The 25,433-nt window shown below is 33.8% G+C and overlaps 1 protein-coding gene and 1 long non-coding RNA gene across 3 annotated transcripts in view; one reads left to right on the top strand and one right to left on the bottom strand.

Annotated features, from left to right (window-relative positions):
- The window catches only part of zbtb7c (zinc finger and BTB domain containing 7C), an 80,919-nt gene that overhangs the window by 41,321 nt on the left and 14,165 nt on the right, over positions 1-25,433 (top strand). For both annotated transcript variants that reach the window (XM_087300499.1, XM_087300500.2), the window contains one exon: positions 22,708-23,544. In XM_087300499.1, coding sequence (XP_087156625.1) covers positions 22,708-23,544 — 837 coding nt within the window. The remainder of the gene's footprint in view (positions 1-22,707; positions 23,545-25,433) is intronic.
- Positions 5,800-25,433, bottom strand: part of LOC147838686 (uncharacterized) — a 1,589,207-nt gene continuing 1,569,573 nt past the window's right edge. The window contains exon 3 of the long non-coding RNA XR_015519845.1: positions 5,800-5,952. This is a non-coding gene — a long non-coding RNA (uncharacterized LOC147838686). The remainder of the gene's footprint in view (positions 5,953-25,433) is intronic.

Raw genomic sequence — 25,433 nt, 5'->3', positions numbered from 1 at the left:
ATTTGGTAGAAGAATAAAATAACTGCTACTGTGTTTTAACTGGCAAGGTACACATTTTCTAATATGATGACTACAAAGCTTTCTCTCACAGTCTCCTCTTCAGACTATATTAGGCATGGGCCGGTATTAGAACGGTATGTTAACCTTGGATAAATAATATCATGGTTTCACAGTATTGTGATTACTGCTCTAAAATATATTCTTTTGAAATTTCTGGGTAAAAAAACAAAACTTTTTAAACAACACCTAAAAACATTTATAATATTTTGAAGCAGAAAACACATCCGGATACATAATTCAAATAAATCATTGACTTCTGCCGTCTTCATTTGTTTCAAAAACACAGATTTCTGAACTATTTAAACGGCATCATTGGATATCTTTTCTGCTGGAGGTACTGTTGTCTTACACATACCTTAGGAACAGTGTTACAAAAAAATTTGGCGGTTTTAAAACTTTGACTTTACCAAACCATGGTATACCTTGAAAACGGTTATCATGCCATGCCTGGACTATATTATTTAATACAGAGTTTGAGTATTAGGTGTATATTTGACCCTCCTAGAATTGTGTAAACTTTGTTATTAATAATGATTACATTAGTGTTAAATCGTTATAGTTATTATTTATTTTATTAAATTGTTTCACATCGTCTTTTGTTACTTTCTATATTGTATAAAAAAGTGAAATGACTGGCAGTGCAAAATGTATCCCTTTTAAGCTGAAATATTGATTTGGTTATGCTGTTAAACTAAACTAAAACTGCGGAAAAATTTGCACAAGAAGGATATTAATTTTTCCATCAACTGTATATACAGTAATTAAAGTAGCATCATACAACAACAACAATAATAATAATAATAATAATAATAATAATAATAAGTAGCAATTTTATTATATTATTATTTATTTATTGCCACATCAGCAACTTATGGCTATTTCATGGCAAGATGAATATACATAAAAATATTACATTACAAAAACAAATTCGTATTAAAATAAAAAGTTACTTTGATAAATATATAAAATATAAATAAATAAAATTCACACACAAAAAAACATATTCAAAGTCAAATATGATTCTTCAGTTCAATGTTTGATAAATAATTTAAGATTCTTCCTGGTGGTACCTTTTTTAAAATGTCCATCAAAGTTCTCTCCTTATAAAAATTGTCTAATTGTATTGAAACTTCCACATTCCAACAGAATATATTTGATAGTAAGAGCAGCCTGGCAGTAATTACATTTAGGTGGGTCTTTGTTATTTAGTAGATAGATAGGAGTCAACCTAGAATGTCAAATTCGACATTTAGTATAGACAGTTTGATCAAGCCTGGTCTAAAAATTATCATTTAATATTTGTAATTTTTATTTATTTTCTGGTTAATTTAATGTAATTTATTATTTATGCAGTTGTGCAATTTTTTATGACTATTTTTATTTTCTTTAACAATATATCTGTTCAACAACATTACTAACTTTAAAAAATTGCACAATATACATTTTCTTTAAACAATATATATCATGTGTGTGATTTTAAGAGATTGAACATGAAGGAACTAAACTTAATGCAACCTTTCTAGCTGAATAAAACACCAGAACCTCTAAAATGTAAGGTAAAAAATCCTTCTACATACCCTGAAAACTTCTAAAACTGAAGTCCACTGCAATTAAACCACCATTAAATAGTTTGCAGTGACTAATATGTAAATGAGCCCCATTAGCATATGCCGCATTTGAATCGGCAGCCTGTGATTGGCCGTCGCCCGAGCTCACAGACCTGTCTGTAAACAGGGCCGTGACTCTCAGCGAAGCACTAATAGACTCAAACCTACAGGTGCCCCTGCAGGTGAGGCCCCTAAATGATGTCCCTCAGGACCCGCCGAACCCACGGCTGGATTTAGCCAATTTACCAGCAGTAAATCTGAGCCGCGTGACACGCTCCAGCCCTGCCTCCCTGAAGAGCCCATGATGAAATACTGAGCACAAATCTACACTGTTTTAACTTTTCCGAGCAGATGCTGTAACTTTGCCTTATCAAGAGTTGGTCATCTTTGCATCACAAAGTCAGATAAGGTGTCAAAAATATATCAGATTGAAGTCAAAATGATTAGCACTCCTGTGACGTTTAAATTCTTTTCAATTATTTTGCACATATTTAAACATATTAGTTAATTACTCATTTCTAATAACTCATTTCTTCTATCTTTGCCATAATGATTGTATAATATTTTACTTCTTAGATATTCAGCTTAAAGTGCAATTTAAAGATTTAACTACACTGTAAAATATCTGTTAATTAACATTTCCCATATTTAGTGATTCACAAGTGTTTATTTACAGTGAATTGCATTATGGGGTGTTGAGCTTTGCTCTGTTGAATTTGATGTTTAAAATTCAACTCTACAGTTTACTAAAATGTCAATAAAAGTCACTTTATTAGATTATAATGTATAAGAAATCATATAGAGAGATAAATAAGTCTGTAAAATAACAGAAAATGTGCTGGCAGTATTACAAGGTGCTTGTAGCGTAATATACAACACCAACACAGACAATATAGATCACTTTAAACCAGAGATGCCCAAACTAGGACTCGCAGGCCAAAGTTGGCCCACTGTAACCTTTAATGTGGCCCTCCATTTCATCTGAGAAGAGAGGAAGATTTTTGGGTAGGGTTGGGGTTAATGTTTTTATACATATTGTCATTTCTAGTTTAATGTCATCCTTAAAACAAACTTGAATTGTTTAATTAAATATTCAGTAGATTTCAGAGCAAAATTCAGAAGTTCTCAGTAAGCAAATGAAGGCAAAGGCAGGTGCAGCTTGACTAGTGTATTCAGCATTAAACTCCATAGTGTTATAAAAGGAATTGTTATGTTTTCATTATATTATTTTTTCTATAAAATGTTAAAAATATATAATGGATTAGTTAATATGATTAAAGTAATATTTTAATTTTTTTTTAAATAAACAAAAAAATTATTCATGTAAATTTTGTAATATAGTTTGATATATCAAGTTTGGTTTTTGGCCCTTCTTAAGAAAAAGTTTGGTCACAACAGCTTTAAACTATTAAAAATGTTCATAACAGTCACTTTGTCCCAATTTTCATTCAATCACTTTCCATCAGCTTATTCTCTGACTTATCAGGAGTCGCCACAATGGAATGAACCACCAACTATTCCAGCATATGTTTTTACACAGTGGATGCCCTTCCGACTGTAACCTAGTACTGGAAAACACCAATACACAATCACACACACACTCACTCACACAATCACACACACACACACACACACACACACACACACAATCACACAATCACACAATCACACGCACACGCACGCACACACGCACAACGGCCAATTTAGCTTACCCAAATCACCTATAGCGCATATGTTTGGACTGAAGAAAATAAAAAACTCCACACAGAAATTCCAACTGGCCCAGCCGGGACTCGAAGCAGCAACCTTCTTGCTTTGAGGCAACAGTGCTTAGCACTGAGTCACTGTGCCGCCCTTTTTCCAACTTTTCAAGGTTAAAAGTAGTTGGAAGAAAAATTTAGGTCCCATAATAGAATTCAAAAGCACAAATAAAGGGGGGAAATAAAAAGGTGAATCACAAAATACGGAAAACAGCTAATTTAAGGATATTTTTACAGTTTAGGTTAAGTTTGAATAATTAGTTATTGTATAAAAGTAATTTGTTCAGTAGACAATGGAGGAAAAAAAAAAACTTCATAAGGGGGCTCTTAATACTGACTAGGGATGTCCAGATCCGATCCCATGATCAGAAACCGAGCCCGATCACATGGTTTCAGACTCGATCAGAATCGGCTGTAACCTCCCGATCAGGTCACGAAAATACAGTATATACAGTACATATATAAATATATATAGTTAAAGTCAGATTTATTAGCCCCCGTTTATTTTTTTCCCCAATTTCTGTTTCTAATAACTGATTTATTTTATCTTGTCATGATGACAGTAAATAATATGTGACTAGATATTTTTCAAGACACTTCTATACAGCTTAAAGTGACATTTAAAAAGCTTAGCTATGTTAATTAGGTTAACTAGGCAGGTTAGAGTAATTAGGCAGCTATTGTATAACAATGGTCTGTTCTGTAGACTATCGAAAAATATATATAGCTTAAAGGGGCTAATAATATTGACCTTAAAATTGTTTTTAAGATATTTAAAATCTGCTTTTATTCTAGCCGAAATAAAACAAATAAAACTTTCTCCAGAAGAAAAAATATTATCAGACATATTGTGAAAAATTCACAAATCTGTTAAACATCATTTGGGAAATATTGAAAAAAAAAAAAAAATCAAAGGGGGGATAATACTTCTGACTTCAACTGTATGTATGTGTATATATATATATATATATATATATATATATATATATATATATATATATATATATATATATATATATATATATATATATATATATAGTTATTTTTTTAACACATCTATAGCTAAGCAGTACATGGCACAGAGTTAGTTCTCTTTCTTAACTTCACATAGAAACAGCAACGAGTGCTGCAAGACATCACTTTGTTGCAGAGACACTATTGGTTAAATGCTGGTAAAGTAGAACCTTGTGTGTCTTTGTTTTCTCGTGTAACGTCATTATCAACTGCAAAAGTTCAGTTCCAAAACTCACAACCGCAAGAACAGAGGATGTGTGAAAGTTCCCGGATGTTTTCTTGATATGCGTTGATGCAGACTATAGCGCAAAACTCACACGAGAAGTTCCAGAAGTCATAGTGGCGGATTCTGAATAAAGGAGGTGGAAAGTGCAGCGTTTTATACCCGTTTAATATTAAAGTTCAGATACAGAACTTATTTATCTTAGGAGTTTGCCTAAATGAGATGCAGAAAGTAAACATTCACAATGAAAATCGAAATGAAGGCATAAACACATTAGGGGTGTTTATTTGCTGAAATTCCTATTAAAATCAGTGTTATTTGTATTGTGCAATGTACATTTGTAAGGCTTTGTGCATGTTGTGTATATTGAAAAGGGGGACAACAATAAATTGTTGTATGAATGCTGTATTGTGTAAATAATTTTCTATTAAAAATGCATGAAGGTCATGTGACCATCATGAAGAGCGCAGCATGCAATTTCTCAGAGCACACGTTCTGTGTTCTCACAGACTCCAGAGTTTAAAATGCAAAAGTTTCGAATTTAGGTTATTTATTACTTGATTGGTCAGGCATGTTCTCCCTGCGTTCCCGTGGGTTTCCTCCGGGTGCTCCGGTTTCCCCCACTGTCCAAAGACATGCGCTACAGGTGAATTGGGCAAGCTAAATTGTCCGTAGTGTATGAGTGTGTGTGTGTGTGTGTATGGAAGGGCATCCGCTGCGTAAAAACGTGCTGGATAATTTGGCGGTTCATTCCTCTGTGGCGACCCCGGATTAATAAAGGGACTAAGCCGACAAGAAAATGAATGAATGAATGAATCTGAATGAGTGTGAATGGATGTTTCCCAGAGATGGGTTGCAGCTGGAAGGGCATCTGCTGTGGTGACCCCCAGATTAATAAAGAGACTAAGCTGAAAAGAAAATGAATGAATGATTGTTCAAGCTATCTCACAGAAGTGCTCTGTTTTTAAAAGAGTTGTTGAATGTTAAAATAAGGAATATCCTGGAGCTATTTCTTTGCGACTCTATTCTTTTTTTATGCATTACAGAAGTATTGAATCGGGTTTCAGTATTGGTAGATACTTAGGGTGCTTTCGCAACTGTGAATTGATTCAGTTGTTCTGAATCAGAGATTACAATTGTTACATTGTTGCTCTTTGCTCTTGGAGCGGTTCACTTTCACACTGCAAAGTTTCTAATCGGACCAAAAGAGCTAAAACAAGTCACGTGTGAGTAAACTCTCCTTACATTGGTCAGAGTGTCAGGGTTTATTTTGCAGAGTCCCGCTCAGCTGTCAGGAGAGATGGTGGTTTGGTGGTGTTTAACAAGGTGCGCGCGACATGTGTGAAGAGTGAGGAGAGATGCGGTGAGGAGGGGTGAAAAGGGTGCCTATTTAAGGGCCGGGAGGGAGACGCGAGATTACCGGGACATTATCACTCGTTTGCGGGCATCCGGAGACTCGCGAAACTTCCCGCCCTACTCATAATTCTCTTTCCATATAGCCGTATGCCTATTACATATCCATAAAACACTGTGATATAACCGTGCTCAGATCGTATCGCTTTCTCACTGCAATCAATCCGCTCCAGAGTTCGTTTCAATCGAGCCGAGAACACCTCATTTAAGCGATCTCGGAGCGATTGATTTGGCGCGGATCCGAGAGCGATTGGTGGTTTCACATATGCCAAATGAACCGCGCTAACTGGGCAAACGAGACAGATTCCGAAACAAAAGTGTAGGTGTGAAAGCACCCTTAAAATCAAATGACTCTGACTCGGACTAGAGGGCAAAAAAAATTTATCAGGACATCCTTTATACTGACCTTTAAAAAATAATAATTAAAAATATATATATTTCAACTGCCTTTATTTCAGTCAAACTAAAAAAATAAGACTTTAAGAAAAATATTATAGGAAATACTGTGAAAATTTCCTAGCTCTGTTAAACATAATTTGGGAAATGTTTGAAAAAGAATACAAATTTCACAGGAGGACTAATTATTTTGACTTTAACTGCGTATATAAATTTATAAAAACTCTCCAAATTAATTAATCACTCAATTAACTGTTAAGCAAACATGAACAACTACTTGTTAAGACATGGCTGTCCCAGTTAAACAATGATCAAAGCATTAAACGTGTGTGTTATTTTGAAAGATCAAAGAGTTGAGGGGGTAGTTTGGGTTTTTACTTACAGTGTCATTTATGTTTTGTGATATGACACACTGCGATTGATGTCGATCACAGAACTGGTAATGCTCAAACGTTCAAAGAGAAAAATAGGAAAATATCTGCAAATGAGGTTATTGTCGATTCGACTGGAATTACAATGCATGCTTTCATTTCTGTACAGTGAGTTTATAAATGAGCATTCGACACGGCAGGAAAAACTGCTCAAATTCAGTATGTTTCACAAAAAATATTGAACTGATTTAGTCAAATGGAAATGAGGTAACGCTTTAAATCAGTGTATTATCTGCTAACATGAACAAACATTGAACAATACATTTATTCCAGTGTTCATCTTTGCTAACATTAATGAAAATAAAGTTCTTCCTTTTTGGCTCATATTAACTCAGTGCATGAGTAAATGTTGAATTATCATTAATAAATGTTGTACAAGACTGCAGAATGTTTCGAAAGCAACATTTTACTCATAAAAAAAAAACATTTCAGCTGAAAACCTTTCCTTAGTGATTCAAATGATGTCCTCAGATGACGTCAATAAAACACATGCAGGTAAAACTAAATTAATATCCTGCACTGTAAAACAAGCGAGTAAACCTGTTGCTTTTTAAGCGATTAGTTGACTTTACTTTAAAAAGAAACAAAACATGAAGCTTTTAAAGCGATTATCTGACATTACTTAAAAAAGTGAGTAAACCTGTTGCCTTTTAATACATGTTTTATTTATTTATTTATTTTAAGTAAAGTCAAGTAAAGGCTTTTTAAAAAATACCAGATTTACACCTTTTTAAAGTAAACTCAACTAATCGCTTAAAAAGCAACAGGTTTACACCAATGACTGTAAAAAATATGGACGACGCGACAGCCCTTTTTCCCATTGAACGCCTTGAGGGCAAAACGCCTGCTTGACGGGCACAAACTGTCGCAAAAGACTGCTGAAATTGGAGCCAGACATGCGCAGAAGGATTGTCTGATGGAGCCAGAGGAGGAGCCGCGAAAATGAGCACAGTCGAGCTTCCAATCAAACGCTTTATGTAAAATCAACTACGCCCCCCGAACTTCTCAGCATGCGTTTGCTGTCATATCAACACAAATGGATGTAATAACGTTAACAAATATGAGGGTTTTATATATTCAATCGCGCCAGCTCCAGGCCGCCGCGCATAACTTACTCGCGGCGTCGCGGGCTGATTCCGGCTCGCATGCGGCAGCGCCGGCTCGCTCGGCCGCCGCATCTGGCTCGATTGACTCGGGCTGGAATTGGGCAGTGAGTCCAGGCATCCGGAGTAGGTCCAGCAGAGGTAACATTAGTCAGTCTGAGGGGTAAGAGATAAGTCTCCGGCAGGCGAGAATCTAGCCGGAACTGTGTTTTGCTATCTGGGTGGCTAGGCGTGTATCAGCAAACTAATAAAGCCCGAAAAAAGCCCTGAACTTAGCGAATAAACAGTGTTCCACCAGGATCATGTATGTCAGAAACTATAGTTTACTGCTGAACTCATTTTGTCATGGTAAAATAACACAGAAATAGAATAATAACACTTCAGTCTACTTCAGTCTCCTGCCGAAGCTCAGACGCCGCGCTTTGAGAAACTGTCAATCACAGCTGTCAATCACGATGACACGCCCAGCATTAAATTACTGCTAAAAACAAACTGTTTACAAAAATGAAGATCTGCACCTATTTCAGCACAATAACCAGTGCCTTAATCGACCAGAACCATCTTTCGGGACATTTTATTGCAAGTGTAATATTTTTTTTTATTTGGGCTCAAGTCTCCTTCATTAACACGGAGGAGGCGGGCTTTATGACTTGTACTGCAGCCAGCCCCCAGGGGGCGATCTAACGGCCGAGACCCTCACTCAAACGTAGGCTTGCGGCACACTTGGTTTACACACTTATTTCTATTGAGTAAACCTCTTGCTTTTAAAGCGTTTACTTGACTTTATTTTAAAAAGCGAGTAAAGTGACTTTACTTAAAAAGCAGGTAAATCTGTTGCTGTCACGATAGGCTTACAAATTACAAGAGATATCCAAGTGCAGCAATAGAAGTTTTAATAATAAAGAAGGGGACAGGCCAGGTTCAGAAATCAAACAGAGACAAAAGTACAACCCAATAAACAAAAGAGTAATCAAACAAGGTTAGAACAGGAATTCAAAAATATGATCATAACATGAAACAAAGTTAACAAACAAACGAACCAAAACGATGAGTCAGTGAGCAGACTAGGAACAGATAAGAGCCGGACAAAACAAACCAGAATCGGGTGAACAGGGTGCACGAGCAAACAGCAAAAATCCAAAGGCAAACTAAACACAACATAAGGCTTATAAAGACAACAATAATTAGACAATGACAGACAGCTGGAAACAATTAGTGATCACGTGAACTACAAAACAGGGACAAACCAAAATATAACTAGTGTCCAGAAAACCACAAGATGGCACTACAGCAGACGTGACAGTTGCTTTTTAAAGCCTTTTAAGAGTTCACACTTAGCTGATGATTGATTATAAAGCTTGTTTGGCATGCTGTCCCTGGAGAGAGCCCTGAGCTCGGGGCTCCCTCCCATTTGCAAGGCGAGAGGGGAGTTTGAGCTCAGGTAGATCTGGAGAACTCCCCTGCTGTAGTAGCAGATGAACAGAAAGTGATTGCTCTTAAGAGATAACTACTTACTTGGAGCCTGTCTATGGTGCTTATTTGGATTAGTCAGCTAACTTAAGTTGCATGTTTTCGGAGGTAGGAAACCGGGGAACCCGTGGGAAACCCACATGAGCACTGGGAGAATGTGTAAACTCCGCACAGAAACGTCGGCTGGCTTGGTAAGGACTAGAATCAGTGACGTTCTTGCTGTGAGGCAACAGTGCTAACCACTGGGCCACCCATCTAGGAAAGGAGGAGGAGTAGGGGTGGAAGGGAGGATTCTTCAAAAGGAAGATGGCTGTTATATGAAACTATTTATAGTGGCTTAGGAATCGTCTGATTGGTGAATCATAAATAGTATAATGCAGGACCAGCTGCAAGCAATCATGAGCATGAGATCCTCTCCAAATTAGTTTATAAATAAACTTCACTTAGTTGACTTTACTTAAAGTGAGTAAACCTGTTGGTTTTAAAGCAATTAGTTGACTTCAAAACGTGAGTAAACTTGTTATTAAAGCGATTAGTTGACTTTACTTAAAATAAATGAGTAAACCTGTTGCTTTTAAAGTGAAGTCAACTAATTACTAAGTTTACTTACTTGTTGAAGTCAACTAATTGCTTTAAAAACAACAGATTTACTCACCAAGTAGTTAACTAAAGGCTTTAAAAAGCAACAGATCTACCTGCATTTTTAAGTAAAGACAACTAATCGCTTCAAAAGCAACAAGTTTACTTGCATTTAAGTAGTCAACTAACCGCTTTAAAGTAATGGGTTTATTTGCTTTAAGTCCACTAATTGCTTTAAAAGTAACATATTTACTCACTATTTACCTGCTTTTTAAAGTAAAGTCAACTAATTGGTTCAAAAACAACAAGTTTACTTGCTTTTTTAATAAAGTCTTTTGCTTTAAAAGTGATTAGTTGACTTTAAGAAGTGAGTAAACTTATTATTAAAGCGATTAGTTGACTTTACATTAAAAGCAACAGGTTTACTCACTTCTTTTAAGTAGTCAAATAATCGCTATAAGCACAACAGATTTACTCACTTTTTAGAGTAAAGTCAACTAATCGCTTCAAAAACAGTAAGTTTACTTGCTTTTTTAATAAAGTCTTTTTCTTTAAAAGTGATTAGTTGACTTTAAGAAGCGAGTAAACTTATTAATGTAGCGATTAGTTGACTTTACATTAAAAGCAACAGGTTTACTCACTTACTTTAAGTAGTCAAATAATCGCTATAACCACAACAGATTTACTCACTTTTTAAAGTAAAGTCAGATAATCGCTTTAAAAGCAATAGGTTTACTCACTTTTCTATGAAGCGATTATTTGACATTTCTTAATAAAAGTGACTTTACTTAATAAAGCAAGTAAATCCATTACTTTTAAAGCAGTTAGTTGAGCAAAAAAAATAGTAAACTGGTTTTAAAGCGATTAGTTTACTTTAAAAGGTGAGTAAGCTTGTTCTTAAAGCGATTAGTTGACTTTACTTAAAATAAGAGAGTAAACCAGTTGCTTTTGAACCGATTAGCTGACTTTTAAAAAGTGAGTAAACCTGTTGTTTTTAAAACGATAAGCTGACTTTACTTTTTAAAAGGGAGTAAACCGGTTGCTTTTAAAGCGATTAGCTGACTTTAAAAGCAACAGCTTTACTCACTTTTGTTTTAAAGGGATTAGTTGACTTTACTTAAAAAGTGAGTAAACCTGTTGCTTTTATATTGATCAAATAAATGAACCATGTGGAAAGTCAACTTCAAGTTCCAAGCTGGGTTTACTTATTGTAAACGAAGTAACTGATTGCTTTTCACAGAGTGATGGTATGCTGAGGTCTTATGAAATCAAATGATTAGTCTGCGCATAAAAAAAAGAGCATTATTTAATAATTTCCTCAGCCCTACTTCAGATTGTGAAAAAAGTGCTTAGGTTGTGAATTAAAGATTGTAAATAATGTTGCATTTCTAGCAGAGATGGATCTTTTCAATGTATTGTTAGGAGCTACATGTATTAATAATCATGTTTTGCATTTATATGTTTGTTTCTTTTGCATTTTATGAATCACAAAAAACCACATGAAGTTCATTTTAATTTCGTGATCTATGCCTTCATGTGCGATAAATATTCAATGTTTTGATTAATCACTCTGCATGCATCCTCTTTTTATAAAGAAGCGTTTTTAATATTGCTTTCATGTCGCGAAAAAAATGTCAGAGGTGATTGGTGAAAAATAAAAAAGTAGAGCGATTTTGTGACGTGCTTGTTCCATGCTAATTTCTGCTGACAATGATGCAATATCAAAGCTTAACATCTAGCAAACATTTTTCTTTTAAATAGAGCTGCAGGAAACACACAGAATGCCTTTCTGTGCAAAAAAATTTTTTTTTAAAATGAACGCGTGGCTTTTTTTGGGGCTAAAGAGCAGACACTGTGTAGGAGTATTTTCTTCAGCTTTTTCCACAAACTGCAGACTAACACACTATAATACATCCTGAAGATTAATTTCTGAACCCCCTTTAAACAGAACGCTCAATATGGCAAGATTTAGCCTAAAAATAAACATTAACCTTAAAATGGCTTTTAAATAAATAAAAACTGCTTTTATTCTAGCCAAAATAAAACAAATAAGACTTTCTCCAGAAGACAAAATATTATCATAAATACTGTGAAAATTTCCTTGCTCCATTAAACATTGTTTGGGAAATATTTAAAAAGGAAAAAAATTTAAATGGGTGTTAATAATTCTGAATTCAACTGTGTGTGTGTGTGTATATATATATATATATATATATATATATATATATATATATATATATATATATATATATATATATATATTAAAATGCTGCAAATGTTTAAAGGCTACAAATATGCGTTAAAGGAAAAGTTAAAAGCAAAACATGCAAATCATTTGGATTAATAAAACTGCAATAAAGCTGTAAAATTGTGTTGGCTGTCTTACACATTTAAAAGTTTACTATTTAATTTTTTTCCCTCTAAATTAAGTGAAAAGTCTTGTTGGGCATGTTTTAAAAAATACTCAATTGATAACACTAAAAGACTCTTAGGTTTATTTGCATATTTCTTTTTTTTTTTTTGAACAGCGATGGTTACACTTTAGGATTATTTCTCAGCATATGATGTTACTTAAATAGAAATTAAATAACAAAAATATAATAAAGTACACTGATTTATTTCATTTTAATTGTGAATTAAAGATATAATAGCAGAAGCTGATAAAATGGAAAAAAATGACAGATGCACTAAGAGTTCTTTGAGAAGAAATGCAATAAATGGCTGGCTTTCTCCACAACGACAATATAATTATTTACAATTATATAACATTTACATAATTCTAGAGGTTATGCATCAGTTTGACAATCTTTTATTTTATACTTATTCTATATATATATAAAATACAAGGTTAGTTTAATATTTCAGTGCATTCAAGCATGTATGTGTGGAATGGATGTATGTGTGTATATGCACATGTAATTTATATATATTTATATATATAATAATAATTTATATATATATATATATATATATATATATATATATATATATATATATATATATATATATATATATATATATATATATATATATATATATATATATATATAAATAAAAGTGTTTGTGTGTGTGTGTTTCTGTTCCTATTAGTTATATGTTCCTAAAAAATCATTAAAAACTAATAATATAAAAAAGAATTAAATATGACTTGGTGTTTATTGATTTAGTAGTAAACTTAATCAAATATAAAGAAATTAAATGTGTGTGTGTGTGTGTTTTATTTATATAAGTGTTTCACTGACAATGCAATGTAATTTTAACAATATCTTGTCATTTCATTTTCAGAAAAGTTACTTAACACATTAAAACTACACTATACTTGCACATTTGTATATATAAATCACTTTAGTACATTCATTGTGAGACCAAAATATAGGACGCCTTATCTTTGACCCATAAAATGTTTTATGACTTATAGCACTTAAGAACGGTTTCCTTTCCTTCACCTTAGTCTCCATTTCAGAGATCGTCACAGCAAAATGAACCGCCAACTATTCCAGCATTCGTTGTTATATATAGCGAAGCCCTTCCAGCCGCAACCCAATACTGGGAAACATCCATACACATTCACTCACACACTCACATGCACACACACACACACACACACACACTACGGCCAATTTAGTTTATTGAATTCACCTACAGCGCTTGTCTCTGTACTGTGGGGGAAACCGGAGCACCCGGAGGAAACCCACACCAACATGGGGAAAACATGCAAACTCCACACAGAAATGCCAACTGGCTCAGCCAGGACTCGAACTAGCGACGTTCTTGCTGTGAGGCAACAGTGCTAACCGTTGAGCCACCATGCTGCCCTACTTTTAGAACTACAAGCATTTTCTTTGGTTAATTTGTGCTCCTGACACCACTAATTTTGAGCTACTTTTTACTTTAATGATAACCTTTGGACAAAAGATCAACCAGGCGCTTACAATGGCAGTTAAAAGAGTTAAAACAAAAGTTAATACAGGATAATAACATATTCGATCATAATCTCATAAAAACAACCAAACAAATGACGTTTCCCCAAACAGTAATGAGTAGCCTGTGTGAACTGTATGAAAAAATACGACTTAGTGGAAAATGACGTCTTCTTATCATTATGAACAACAAGCAAACCACAAAAAGCAACCCTGCAGCACGTCTGTAGGATAACTCTACTCCAACAGATTATCGAATCTTTTCACACACACACACACACACACACACACACACACACACACACACACACACACACACACACACACGCTCAGATATGGAAGCGGTGTCTAGAGATGGACAAAGTGAGATGTGATATTAATCTTTACTAGCAGTGTCACATCAACACTTCAGACAGGATTTCTGATAGCATCTGTGTCTGTGGGTCACTTCTCACTTACACGCTGGGAACAACACGGACAACGGCTTCACAGACTAAATATGAAACATTAAAATGTGGCGTTTTGATTGAGGTATACGGTCAGTATTATAGAAGAGTTGCAAAGAAAATGACAACAATAAATGAAGGAAAAAAAGGATTTAAACGAGATTTATGAAGTTTGTTTGGTACAATTTTACTTAATTTTATTCATTGGAGTTAGTATTTCTTTATTAAAGGTAAGCGGTTGCAAACAATTTATATGGGCTAAATTTAAACAACCAAATCAAATTTAGTAATGTTAAAATTAATTTGTTTGTTAGAATTCAGCTTATATTAATTGTTTGCAACCAAGTACAATAAATAAATCCAATAAATCATGTTTTTTTTCAGTGCACAAGATTTATTTTGCTTTAAGGATGTGATCAATGCAAAAAAAAAAAATTGTTTTAATCTAATAAGGTTTATTAATATTATATTTATATAATATATATATATATATTTACCATATATCATAAATCTACCTATATATATATATATATATATATATATATATATATATATATATATATATATATATATATATATATATATATATATATCCTGTTGAAAGAAAAAAAACATTTTATAAATATTTATTTATTTTAGTAAATAAATATATTTTTTCTTAGTTTTAGTATATTTTTACATTTTATTAGAATTGAATTTATTTAATTTTTTTACTGTTTTAAAACTTTTACAACTTTTCATTTAGCAATTTGTAGTTAAAATCACATTTAACTCAGTGTTACTTGTAAATTCTTTGTAATTGATTTAAGGTTTACATTAATTCAATAAACATGCAAAAATACTACAGTTATCATTGTTTTATTGTAAAAATAAATGTGTAAAAAAATAAAAGTAAAGACTCTAAAAGCAATCAAAAAACGACTATTAAGAGTATGCATTAGTCAGAAAATACTTTCAGTTTTTCTACTTTGCAAAATTCTCCTTTATTTCAGCACGTAACTTGCTGATTCTTTATTCGTAAACTTTAAATTGTTCTTAAATTATCATATTCATTATGTTATTTCTATTTAATAATATCGTACATCAAAAAAAAATCTTAAAATATAGACATCTCTAGTGTAAAAAGTTAAATTTAAAGACTCTAAAATAAATCATATAAAGACTATCAAGAGTATGCCTGTCACAAAAATATACTTTTAGTTTTTCTATTTCGCAAAATTCACATTTAATTCTTTATTTGTGAAGTTTACTTGCAATTTTGTTTCATTTGTTTTTAAATTATCATAATTATTATGTTACTTCCATTTAAGTAATATCATACATCAAGAAAAAAAAATATTAAAATACAGAAATCTCTAGTTTAAAAAATTAATTTGAAGACTGTAACAAAATATTTTATTTTAAAATATATAAAAGATTAGAGAATGTGTTTTACATAAAATTAATTTAATTCTACACGCTAGATCGTAAAGTTTACTTGCAAATGTTTTCAAGTTGTTTTTGAAACAAACTGAGGCATGTCAGAAGTAGGGAGTAAACAGGGAAGATCTGCAGCAGTTAGTCAGTGTTGCGCGCGTGTGTCGGCCCTCAAACACACACACTATAATTAAGGGCGTGAGTGAGGAGGTGTGGAGGGCCGGACTGAGAAAAGACCAGACGAGAAATGCATGTGCTTCCAGGGTGGGTGGGAGACCTCGCTGCTTTTTTCTTTCCCTCCCTACTGTTGTTTTTAGCTCCAAACGCCTATTTATCTTGGCTGGATTTTCCAGGGTGGGGCACGCTTTTTTCTTCTTCTTTTTTTTTTAGTTTTACCCGACCTGTCAGGGAACTTCAGGGGAGAGGAAGAGATCTCATCCTTCCCTTTTCCTATGTCCTTCTCTGTTCGCCATCTGACAAAATTAAAAGACTGCATTTTATGGGTGATTTACAATACTATTCAGAATTGTATCATCCTGAAGAAGCATTTTCAAATCAGCAATTTAAAGTCTTTAATATTTTTAGACGAGATTGTGGCGCACTTCACAAGAGCGGTTATAAATTAGGTTGTCTTGGGCTAAATTCTCCTGTTTTCCTGTTTTATTAATTGTAAAATTCTAATAGGGTCTTCAAAATATTAAAAGACTAGATAGAAAAGGGTTTAAAAATTACAGTGTTCACTGTGAAATGTTTCTTAGTTAACAATTCTTTAAGCTAATTCTAGAATTGCATCATTATGAAGAACCATTTTAAAATAAAGCACATCACGCCATGTCCTAACAACAAGATTCCAGCGACATGCTATTGGTCTGTACGCACCAGACATGACATTACATAACATTTAATAGCAGCCGTTAAGAATATACACTGCACTCTTAATAAAATGGACAGGTTTGTGATGTAATTAATAAATATTAAACCTCTATGGCATGTAAAAAGGTGCTCACATTCTCATTAGCACTTTTGACACTGAATAAAGCACAAAATCAGCACCTGAGGTGATCATTTTCATAGTAGTTAATGCTTTTTTTCATCTTGCAGATATATAAACTGTTTCTAAAATAGAAACTTGTGTGCATCGTCATCATGAATGCTCAGGACAAAAACTCATTTAAACATGGAAAAAGTATTTTTTTTATCATGTTGCAGCATCGCTTGACATGTACCGGATGTTTTTGCCACCTTTTTTGTTTTTATTTACATCTACTGCCAATAATTCATTCAAATGTCAGCCATTCAACTAAATAAACCTACAAGAAAGTTTTTTTTTCTTCTTATTTTATTGAATGTAAAAATCTAGTAAAGGTAACAACATATTTTTAGACTTGGCAAAAAGCATCATGTTATTACAGAAACGGTTATTTGTTTCCCGCCTTTTTTTTTTTTTTTTTTAAATCTCAACTGCCAAAAGCCCTTAAAAAGTTTAACTATGCAACTACAAATTTGAATTTAAATACAAACTCACCGGCCACTTTATTAGGTACACCTTACTAGTACCAGGTTGGACCTTCTTTTGCTTTCAGAACTGCCTTAATCCTTCGTGGCGCAGATTCAACAAGCTACTGGAAATATTCCTCAGAGATTTTGCTCCATATTGACATGATAGAATCTTGCAGTTGTTGCAGATTTGCCGGCTGCACATAAATTAAGTGAATCTCCCATTAAGTGAATCTCCCATTCCACCACATGCAAAAAGTGCTCTATTGGATTGATATCTGCTGACTGTGGAGGCCATTTGAGTACAATGAACTTATTGTCATGTTCAAGAAACCAGTCTGAGATAATTCAGTGACATGGTGCGTTATTCTGCAGCAAGTAACCATCAAAAGACACAATCTTCTGTTGCTGTAGCCCATCCGCCTCAAGGTTCGATGTGTTGTGTGTTCAGAGATGCTCTTCTGCAGACTTTGTATGGTTATTTGAGTTACTGTTGCCTTTCTATCAGCTCGAACAAGTCTGGCCATTCTCCTCTAACCATCAACAAGGTTTGGCACAGAACTGCCGCTCACTGGATATTTTCTCTTTTTCAGACTATTCTGTGAACCTTAGAGATGGTTGTGCGTGAAAATCCCAGTATATCAGCAGTTTCTGAAATACTCAGACCAGCCCGTCTGGCACCAACAATAATGCCACGTTCAAAGTCACTCAAATAATCTTTCTTCCCTATTCTGATGCTCGGTTTAAACTGCAGCAGATCATCTTGACCATGTCTACATGCCTAAATGCATTGAGTTGCTGCCATGGCTGACTAGAAATTTGCATTAGTAAGCAGTTGTGCAGGTATACCTAATAAAGTGGCCAGTTCAACCACAATAGTTTTCCGTCTTATTCGATTTAGGGTTAATTTCACACGTGTAAGGTTACATGTATTATAAGATGGCATATAGCAAAAAATAAATAAATAAATGTTTTTTTTTCTTCCCTTTTTAAAATCTTCTAATCATAATTTTCTACAAATTTTCTCCCATATTTGCCAATGTCAAATCATGATAAAGTCAACAATGTATTAAATGTCAAAGTAAATATTTTTTCATACTATTAAAAGTTTGCACAGATTCTCCAATTGCGAAGAACTTTTTATAGACAATTCAGAATTCAAAGAGAAGTTTCTTAAGAGTGTTTCAATAAAACCGTTTTATAAATAAATAAAAAGAGTTTGTGTTATTTATACACTCAAAAAAAAAAAAATCAAAGATGTTCTTAAGAATCAGAAAAGAAAAAAACTAAATCAAACATCTGCATTTTTTCTGTGGCAGAATTCAAACTCAATCATATATGTTTGCATTTACAGATCCAATCCCCTCTCTTGAATCTATATTTATAAATGTGTATTCACCTGCAGGGTCATATTGTTTGAAACACGAGATTCTTCATTTAAAAGATATGTTGCTGGTTATTGGACGTAATGTTCAAAAGGTAATTATAGTAACCGTCTCTTAGCAACAACAGAAAAGACATTAAAATGTTGATTAGTAAGTGCTAAGCTCGATAATATAGAGAATAAAGACAGACAATGTACAAGAAAAAAAGTCATGTTGACGTTTAAAGCTTATTTACTTTGGCGCAGAAGATTTTTTTTTGGCCTACTAAACGCCAGTCAACAGCTTCGGCGGTGGCGGGACGTATGAAAGCATCCATCCACATGCCTCCAGTGACCACGGGGACGAGACACACTGAGATTAAACTCTATTCATAGCCATGAATGAAGGACAATGCTGCCAAAATGCCTCTTAAAAAGTCACTGTAAACATTTCAGGGAATCCGCAGGTACAATTCAGGCTCCATTCATGTAGGCCTGTAGTTTAAGACCATCAGAAAAGCTGCTGTCCGAAAAATACAGCTTTTCAAATGCCTTTATTATTTTTGGACAAGGTTCGTGGTGCACTTTAGAAGAGCGCTTCTAAATTAGGATTTGTTAGCTCACATTTGTTATTTTTCCTATTTTATTAAATGTAAAATTTGTATTAAGCCATCATTGTTATCATAAGACTAGATAGATAGCCCCCCTTCCTTGTTTTTAAATCTCAACTGCCTAAGTTCCTTTCGAAGCTCAACTATCAAAGTTATAAGACTAGATAGAAATAGGAGTCAAATTTATTTAGAAATGTCCTCAGTGTTCGAGTTACAGGTTTTAATTTCCCACCTTTTTTCATCTCAACTGCCACAATTTATTTCAGAGTTAAGATTCTTTTTTTTTTTTTTTTTAAATCTCAACTGCCAAAGTTCCTTTCAAAACTATAAAATAATTATAAGATTTGATAGTGATAGGAGTAAAGTTTATTTAGAAATGTTCTTACAGCTATCAAACTAGAAATTTAAATTAACCAGTCTTTTCCCTCTTTTATTAAATGTACAACCTAATAAAGATTAGAGTGTATTATGTCTGGAAAAACGCAGCTTTTTAAAGTCTTTATTATTTTTAGACTAGATTCATGGTGCACTTTTTAATAGCGCTAGATAAGGGTTTGTTAGGCTAAATACATTTTATTACAATGTAAAACTCTAAATTAAGCCAACAAAATTATTATCAGACTAGAATTTATAATATAAAAAGTATATTTATTCAGAAATATTTCTTGTGTTAAAGTTAAAGATTCCTTTTTGTTTTTTTAAATCTCAACTGGCAAACTTCTTTTCAGAGTTGAGACTCTTTTTTCTCGCCTTTCTGTTTTTTTTTTTAACTCAACTGCCAAACTTTCTTCCAGAGTTAAGATTCTTTTTTCCCGCCTTTGTTTTTTAAAAATCTTAACTGACAACTTTCTTACAGAGTTAGGATTTTTTTCCCCACCTTTTTGTTTTTTTAAATCTCAACTGCTAAACTTTACTTTAAAGCACAACTATCTACAGACTTTAATTTAAATTTAACAGCCTTTTCCCACTTTTATTAAACGTAATAAAGGTTACAAATGTATTATGTCTAAAAGATGCAGCTTTTCAAAGTCTTTATTATTTTTAGATGAGATTTGCGGAGCACTTTAGAAGAGTGCTTATAAATTAGGCTTTGTTGGGCTAAATTTGTGTATTTTTCTATTTTATAAACAGAAAAATCTAATAAAGGCAATAAGGTATTATAAAGAATAGGATGAAAGCATATCTTTATTCTGATATGGTTCTCAGTGTCCGAGTTAAGTTTTTTCCCGCCTTTTTGTTTTTTAAAACTGCCAAAAATCCTTTCAAATTCAAATAGTAACTGCCATTTTACTCTTTTATTAAATGTACAACTTAATGAAGGTTGCAAAGTATTATGTCTGTTAATTACAACTTTCAAAGTCATTAGTGAATTGGGCTCAACTAATATACAAAAAAACTATATGAATTAAACTAAATTTCAAGACAGTTAATTTATTAAAAGCAATTGCGAATAAACACAGTATCAGTCCTGAGAGCAATGAGGGTTAAACTGGGGGCGGTGGGTTATGTTTTCTCTTGCCCTGACACTTTTTTTTTTCCCGTGGAAAGCAGAAACTAGAGCCTGACCCCTTTTGCCTTCCTGTGCTGTCTTCTTTTCTTTCCGAACATGTCAAAGATAAGTGTCAGCCTTTCTCACAATGCAGAAGATCAGATTTAATTTGTTATCTTTTACAACAAAATGGCCATTGTCATCAATATATGGCGCAAAAAGCAGAAGTCAGTGGAGTTTCTTAGAGATTGCAATCTTAGAGGCCCAGAAACAAAGATTTGCTCCTTGCACGCTCTCTTGGAGCTAATAAATTATCTGATTATGCGAGACATCCTCTTTAACCACAAAGTGCAAGCACACACAATTGCTAAATACTTAACTTTTTTTTTTTTATTTAGCTCAAATATCACTATGTCAAATAGCCAAAATTCTTTCTGGTGATACAAAAATAAAAAAATTACATATATATCTTAATATAAGTATAATCATTTACCAAAATATAACATTAGCAGAAAAGGAATACACATATAGTTTTTTAGAAGCATTAGCTTTTTGCTCTATGCCTAACATTTAAAACCCGATACATTAAACTTTGAGGGTTTGGGGGTGTCGAAATCAGAAATTACTTAAAATTGTACAAGACCAAAACGGGAATTTTGGATGTATGTTTGTACGCAAAACAAAGCTTTCAAAAGAACATTTAAATGCTTGTTCGTTTTGTTGTTTTAAAGTAATTTTTTTTATTATATTATTATTATTTAATTGGTTTCATTAAATAAAAGGGCCATTTAAAATTTAAGTTAAACTGAACTTTTATTTTGTAATTTAATGTGCATTTATAAAGCGTGTTTATTCTGTAAGGCCATACATCCAAAGTGTTTTACAGTCACCATGACCGGTAAGGGCCAACAGTGGGAGTTTAGCTAGGACAATGGGCTTTCTTTACGTTTTATTTAACGCAGGGGTGTCCAAACTCGGTCCTAGAGGGCTGTTGTCCTGCAAAGTTTACCCCAATCAGACACACCTGGGCTAGCTAATCAAGCTCTTACTAGGCTTTCTAGAAACATCCTTGCAGGTGTATTGAGGCAAGTTGAAGCTAAAATATGCTGAACACAGGCCCTCCAGGACTAAGTTTGGACACCCCTGATTTAACGTCTTGTCTGAAAGATGGTGCTCACTGACAATATAGTGTCCCCGTCACTATACTGGGGCATTAAGACCCACACAGACCGCAGATTGAGTGCACTAACACCACTTCCCACAGCAACCTATTTTCCCGCGTGGTCTCCCATCCAGGTACTAACCTGCTTACCATGAGCAACCAGTATAAGGCAGAAAGGTGACTTTGATGGTTTGTAGTGATAAGCTACGTACAGACTATATAACAATGGGTATCAATAGTGATCAATAGTGGCCAAGAGTCCTTGGAGTTTAGTTATAACTCCAATTAAACACTCAAGAAGTGACAAATTAAAGTTTCTATAGTTTGAGTGAACTGCTGTGAAATTTGCTTAAGACGGTTAGTTCAGTGTGTTGATGTGCTTCCCCGCCCCTGCTCATTATACAGTTTCAATTGGATTTCTTCTTGCGCATCATTCCCTCATAGCAAACTAATGGTAAGAGGGGCGTGGCCAAGAATATTGTGGATGAAGCCATGAAACTGACATTAGAGAAAAAGAAGAAGATTCTCAGAATTTGACAAGATTACCAAAACAAACTTTCGTTTTTGTAGATTGACTTGCATGGATTAAGTATTCACCTAAAGAATTACAGGGCTTGCAAAATAAATAAACTTTGCACATTTTGATTCAACACAAACTTCTGAAATGAGTGGTGGAACAGGTTGTGAATTAAACAGGATGCTTGGCCTATAAATATCAATACCAATTTTTCTTTACCTTGTGCACAGATTCCTGGAAGAGGATGGCACGCACAGATGAGGACTTGATTGGAATCCCCTTCCCAAACCACAGTAATGACGTCCTATGCAGTCTGAATGAGCAGCGGCGGGACGGCCTGTTATGCGACGTCATTTTAGTTGTCCGAGATCAAGAGTACCGCACCCATCGCTCAGTCCTCGCTGCTTGCAGCCAGTACTTTAAAAAACTGTTCACAGTGGCCACCGGTTCCAGTCGGGACACCAACCCTCATGCCATCTACGAGCTGGATTTTGTGGCACCAGAATCCCTGACGGCCATATTAGAGTTCGCCTACACGTCAACGCTAACAGTGACGGCATCCAACGTCAAGGAGATTCTGAGCGCAGCCAGACTCCTGGAAATCCCTTGCATTATTAACGTATGTCTGGAAATCATGGACACGGGTGGAGGCGGAGGAGGAGGAGGGCAGGTGGAGGGTGAGGAATTTGAGGGAGATGATGAGGACGATGAAGATGAAGAAGAAGAGGAAGAAATGGAGGAAGAGGTCGACTCGAAAGATGGAGAGTTCGAGGACAATAACAGCGAGAAGTCCGCGCAAGGAGATGGGGTGGATGTTCAGGAGGGAAAAGTTTGGGAGGTGAGGGAAGCGGAAAGTCCGTCTTGCAGCTCCCAAAAAGGTCGGGATGAGTCCCAAAGATCCCAAGTGGGCACTCCAGAAGCCCCGCAATCTGATAAACCCAGAGCACCTGAGGGTTTGGAGGGCAGAGCGTTGAAGGACTTCTCCATTGAGTCTTTACTTCAAGAAGGGCTGTACCCGAAAGTTCCCGGCCTGGAAAGAGGTGCAGGATTTTCACCTCTTCTCCCAGGTAGGCTTATGATGGTATTAGAAAAACAATATTGCAAAATACATACATACAAAATTTTACATACAAAATACAATAACAATTACAAAATACACACATAATATATTATGCACACATTGTGTATATATATATATATATATATATATGTGTGTGTGTGTGTGTATATATCCAATCAGATTCATTTATTTAGTAAACAAAGCAAGTCTCTCATATATCTACAAAAAGACAGAAAACATTACTTTACAAACTGTACTGTAAATGAATCATATGAACATTTTAACATTACTATTATTATATCACAATATTAGAGAAAATTAATTTAAAAACGGAATAAATTTACACACATTTACACAAGTAAATATATAGACTCAATAAGGGCTACATTTCCGCGCACGCTGATTCCGTGTGAGCCTACCGATAACTAAGAAATGAGCATCAGCAAAGATTAATAAGAGGTTTTCCCCATGGGTTTGGCTAAATTAACCAATTTTACTGCACAGTGCTAATGCACAATTGCTCTATAAATAGTAAAAACATTTTCAATCCATATTTCAGCATGTAACAGGCCAGAATAACATGTAAAAGATGCAATATTTGAGCTATTAAGATATATTACGATATAAGCCAATTAAGCCTCCAAGGGGCTTAATTATTAATTATATATCCATTGGGATCTGTTATGAACAACACTTCAAATACAAACTGAATCATCTTAAAAAGATGATATCCCAGGCAATATGAAAAAAATGTCACATTAAAATTTAAATTATCTCATATCCTGATAACAATATACAGTATATCATGATATAGTAATGTTTCTGTTAAAATTCAAACAGTTAATAGTATATATATATATATATATATATATATATATATATATATATATATATATATATATATATATATATATATATATATACACATTATATATATATATACACATTATATATATATATATATATATATATATATATATATATATATATATATATTATTATTAACTGTACATATGTACATACATATACACATTATATACACACACACACACACACACACACACACACACACATACAAACACATTTTAAAGCATGTAAAATAAAATAATTTCTGAAATTTCATCCACATGTGCTCATATTCGTTATTTATAATTTCAGGGAAAAAGCTTGAAACAATTAGAAATATAAAGTAAATTTTTATAAATTATGGAACACTTCCAACAGGTCCAACATTAAAAAAATGTATATAAAAAATATTGTACTGTCCAACAAGCGATTCCAACTTTCTCACGATGCTGCTGTTCATGTCCCTTAATGACATGTAATTCTGCTTAAGTTATAAACAAGTATTCAAATAAATAAATGTCAATAATGTAAGCAATCCGCTTGTTAAGTGTGACATTATGCAAGCAGCTTCCGGGTCCAAGTGCTCTTTCAAACTATACGGGGAGGCTCATCAAATGGTAATAACAGATGTTTACAAAGTGATGTAGTACTAGCAATATATATCCATGCCTAATATCAGAGGGCCAGAAAGTGATAATGTTTTAATAAATTGTTAAGTAGCTTCTGTGATGCAGCAAGTCCAGAGACTGTTGTGTACACCATGATTTTATCTTAAAATTCACTTTAATGTGTGACATGACTAAAAAGTGGTCATTAACAAATATTTTCTCAATTCAACTGAGTAACAGCTTAGACCTGGAAACAGTATTCCCTTTGTCATTATTTAAGTGGATAGAGCAAAAAAAGTTTGAACATAAAAAAAATAAGTCACCTTTTATTGTCACTTTGTTCATTATGACCATATACAGCTGAAGTCAGAATTATTAGCCCCCGTGAATTATTAGCCCGCCTGTTTATTTTTTTTCCTCGATTTCTGTTTAGCAGAGAGAA

Source organism: Danio rerio, chromosome 21 (assembly GCF_052040795.2).
Source record: "Danio rerio strain M-AB ecotype USA chromosome 21, GRCz13ab, whole genome shotgun sequence".
Classification (NCBI taxonomy): domain Eukaryota; kingdom Metazoa; phylum Chordata; class Actinopteri; order Cypriniformes; family Danionidae; genus Danio; species Danio rerio.
Note: the sequence above shows the minus strand (reverse complement) of the source record. Positions and strands in the feature narration are given on the sequence as shown.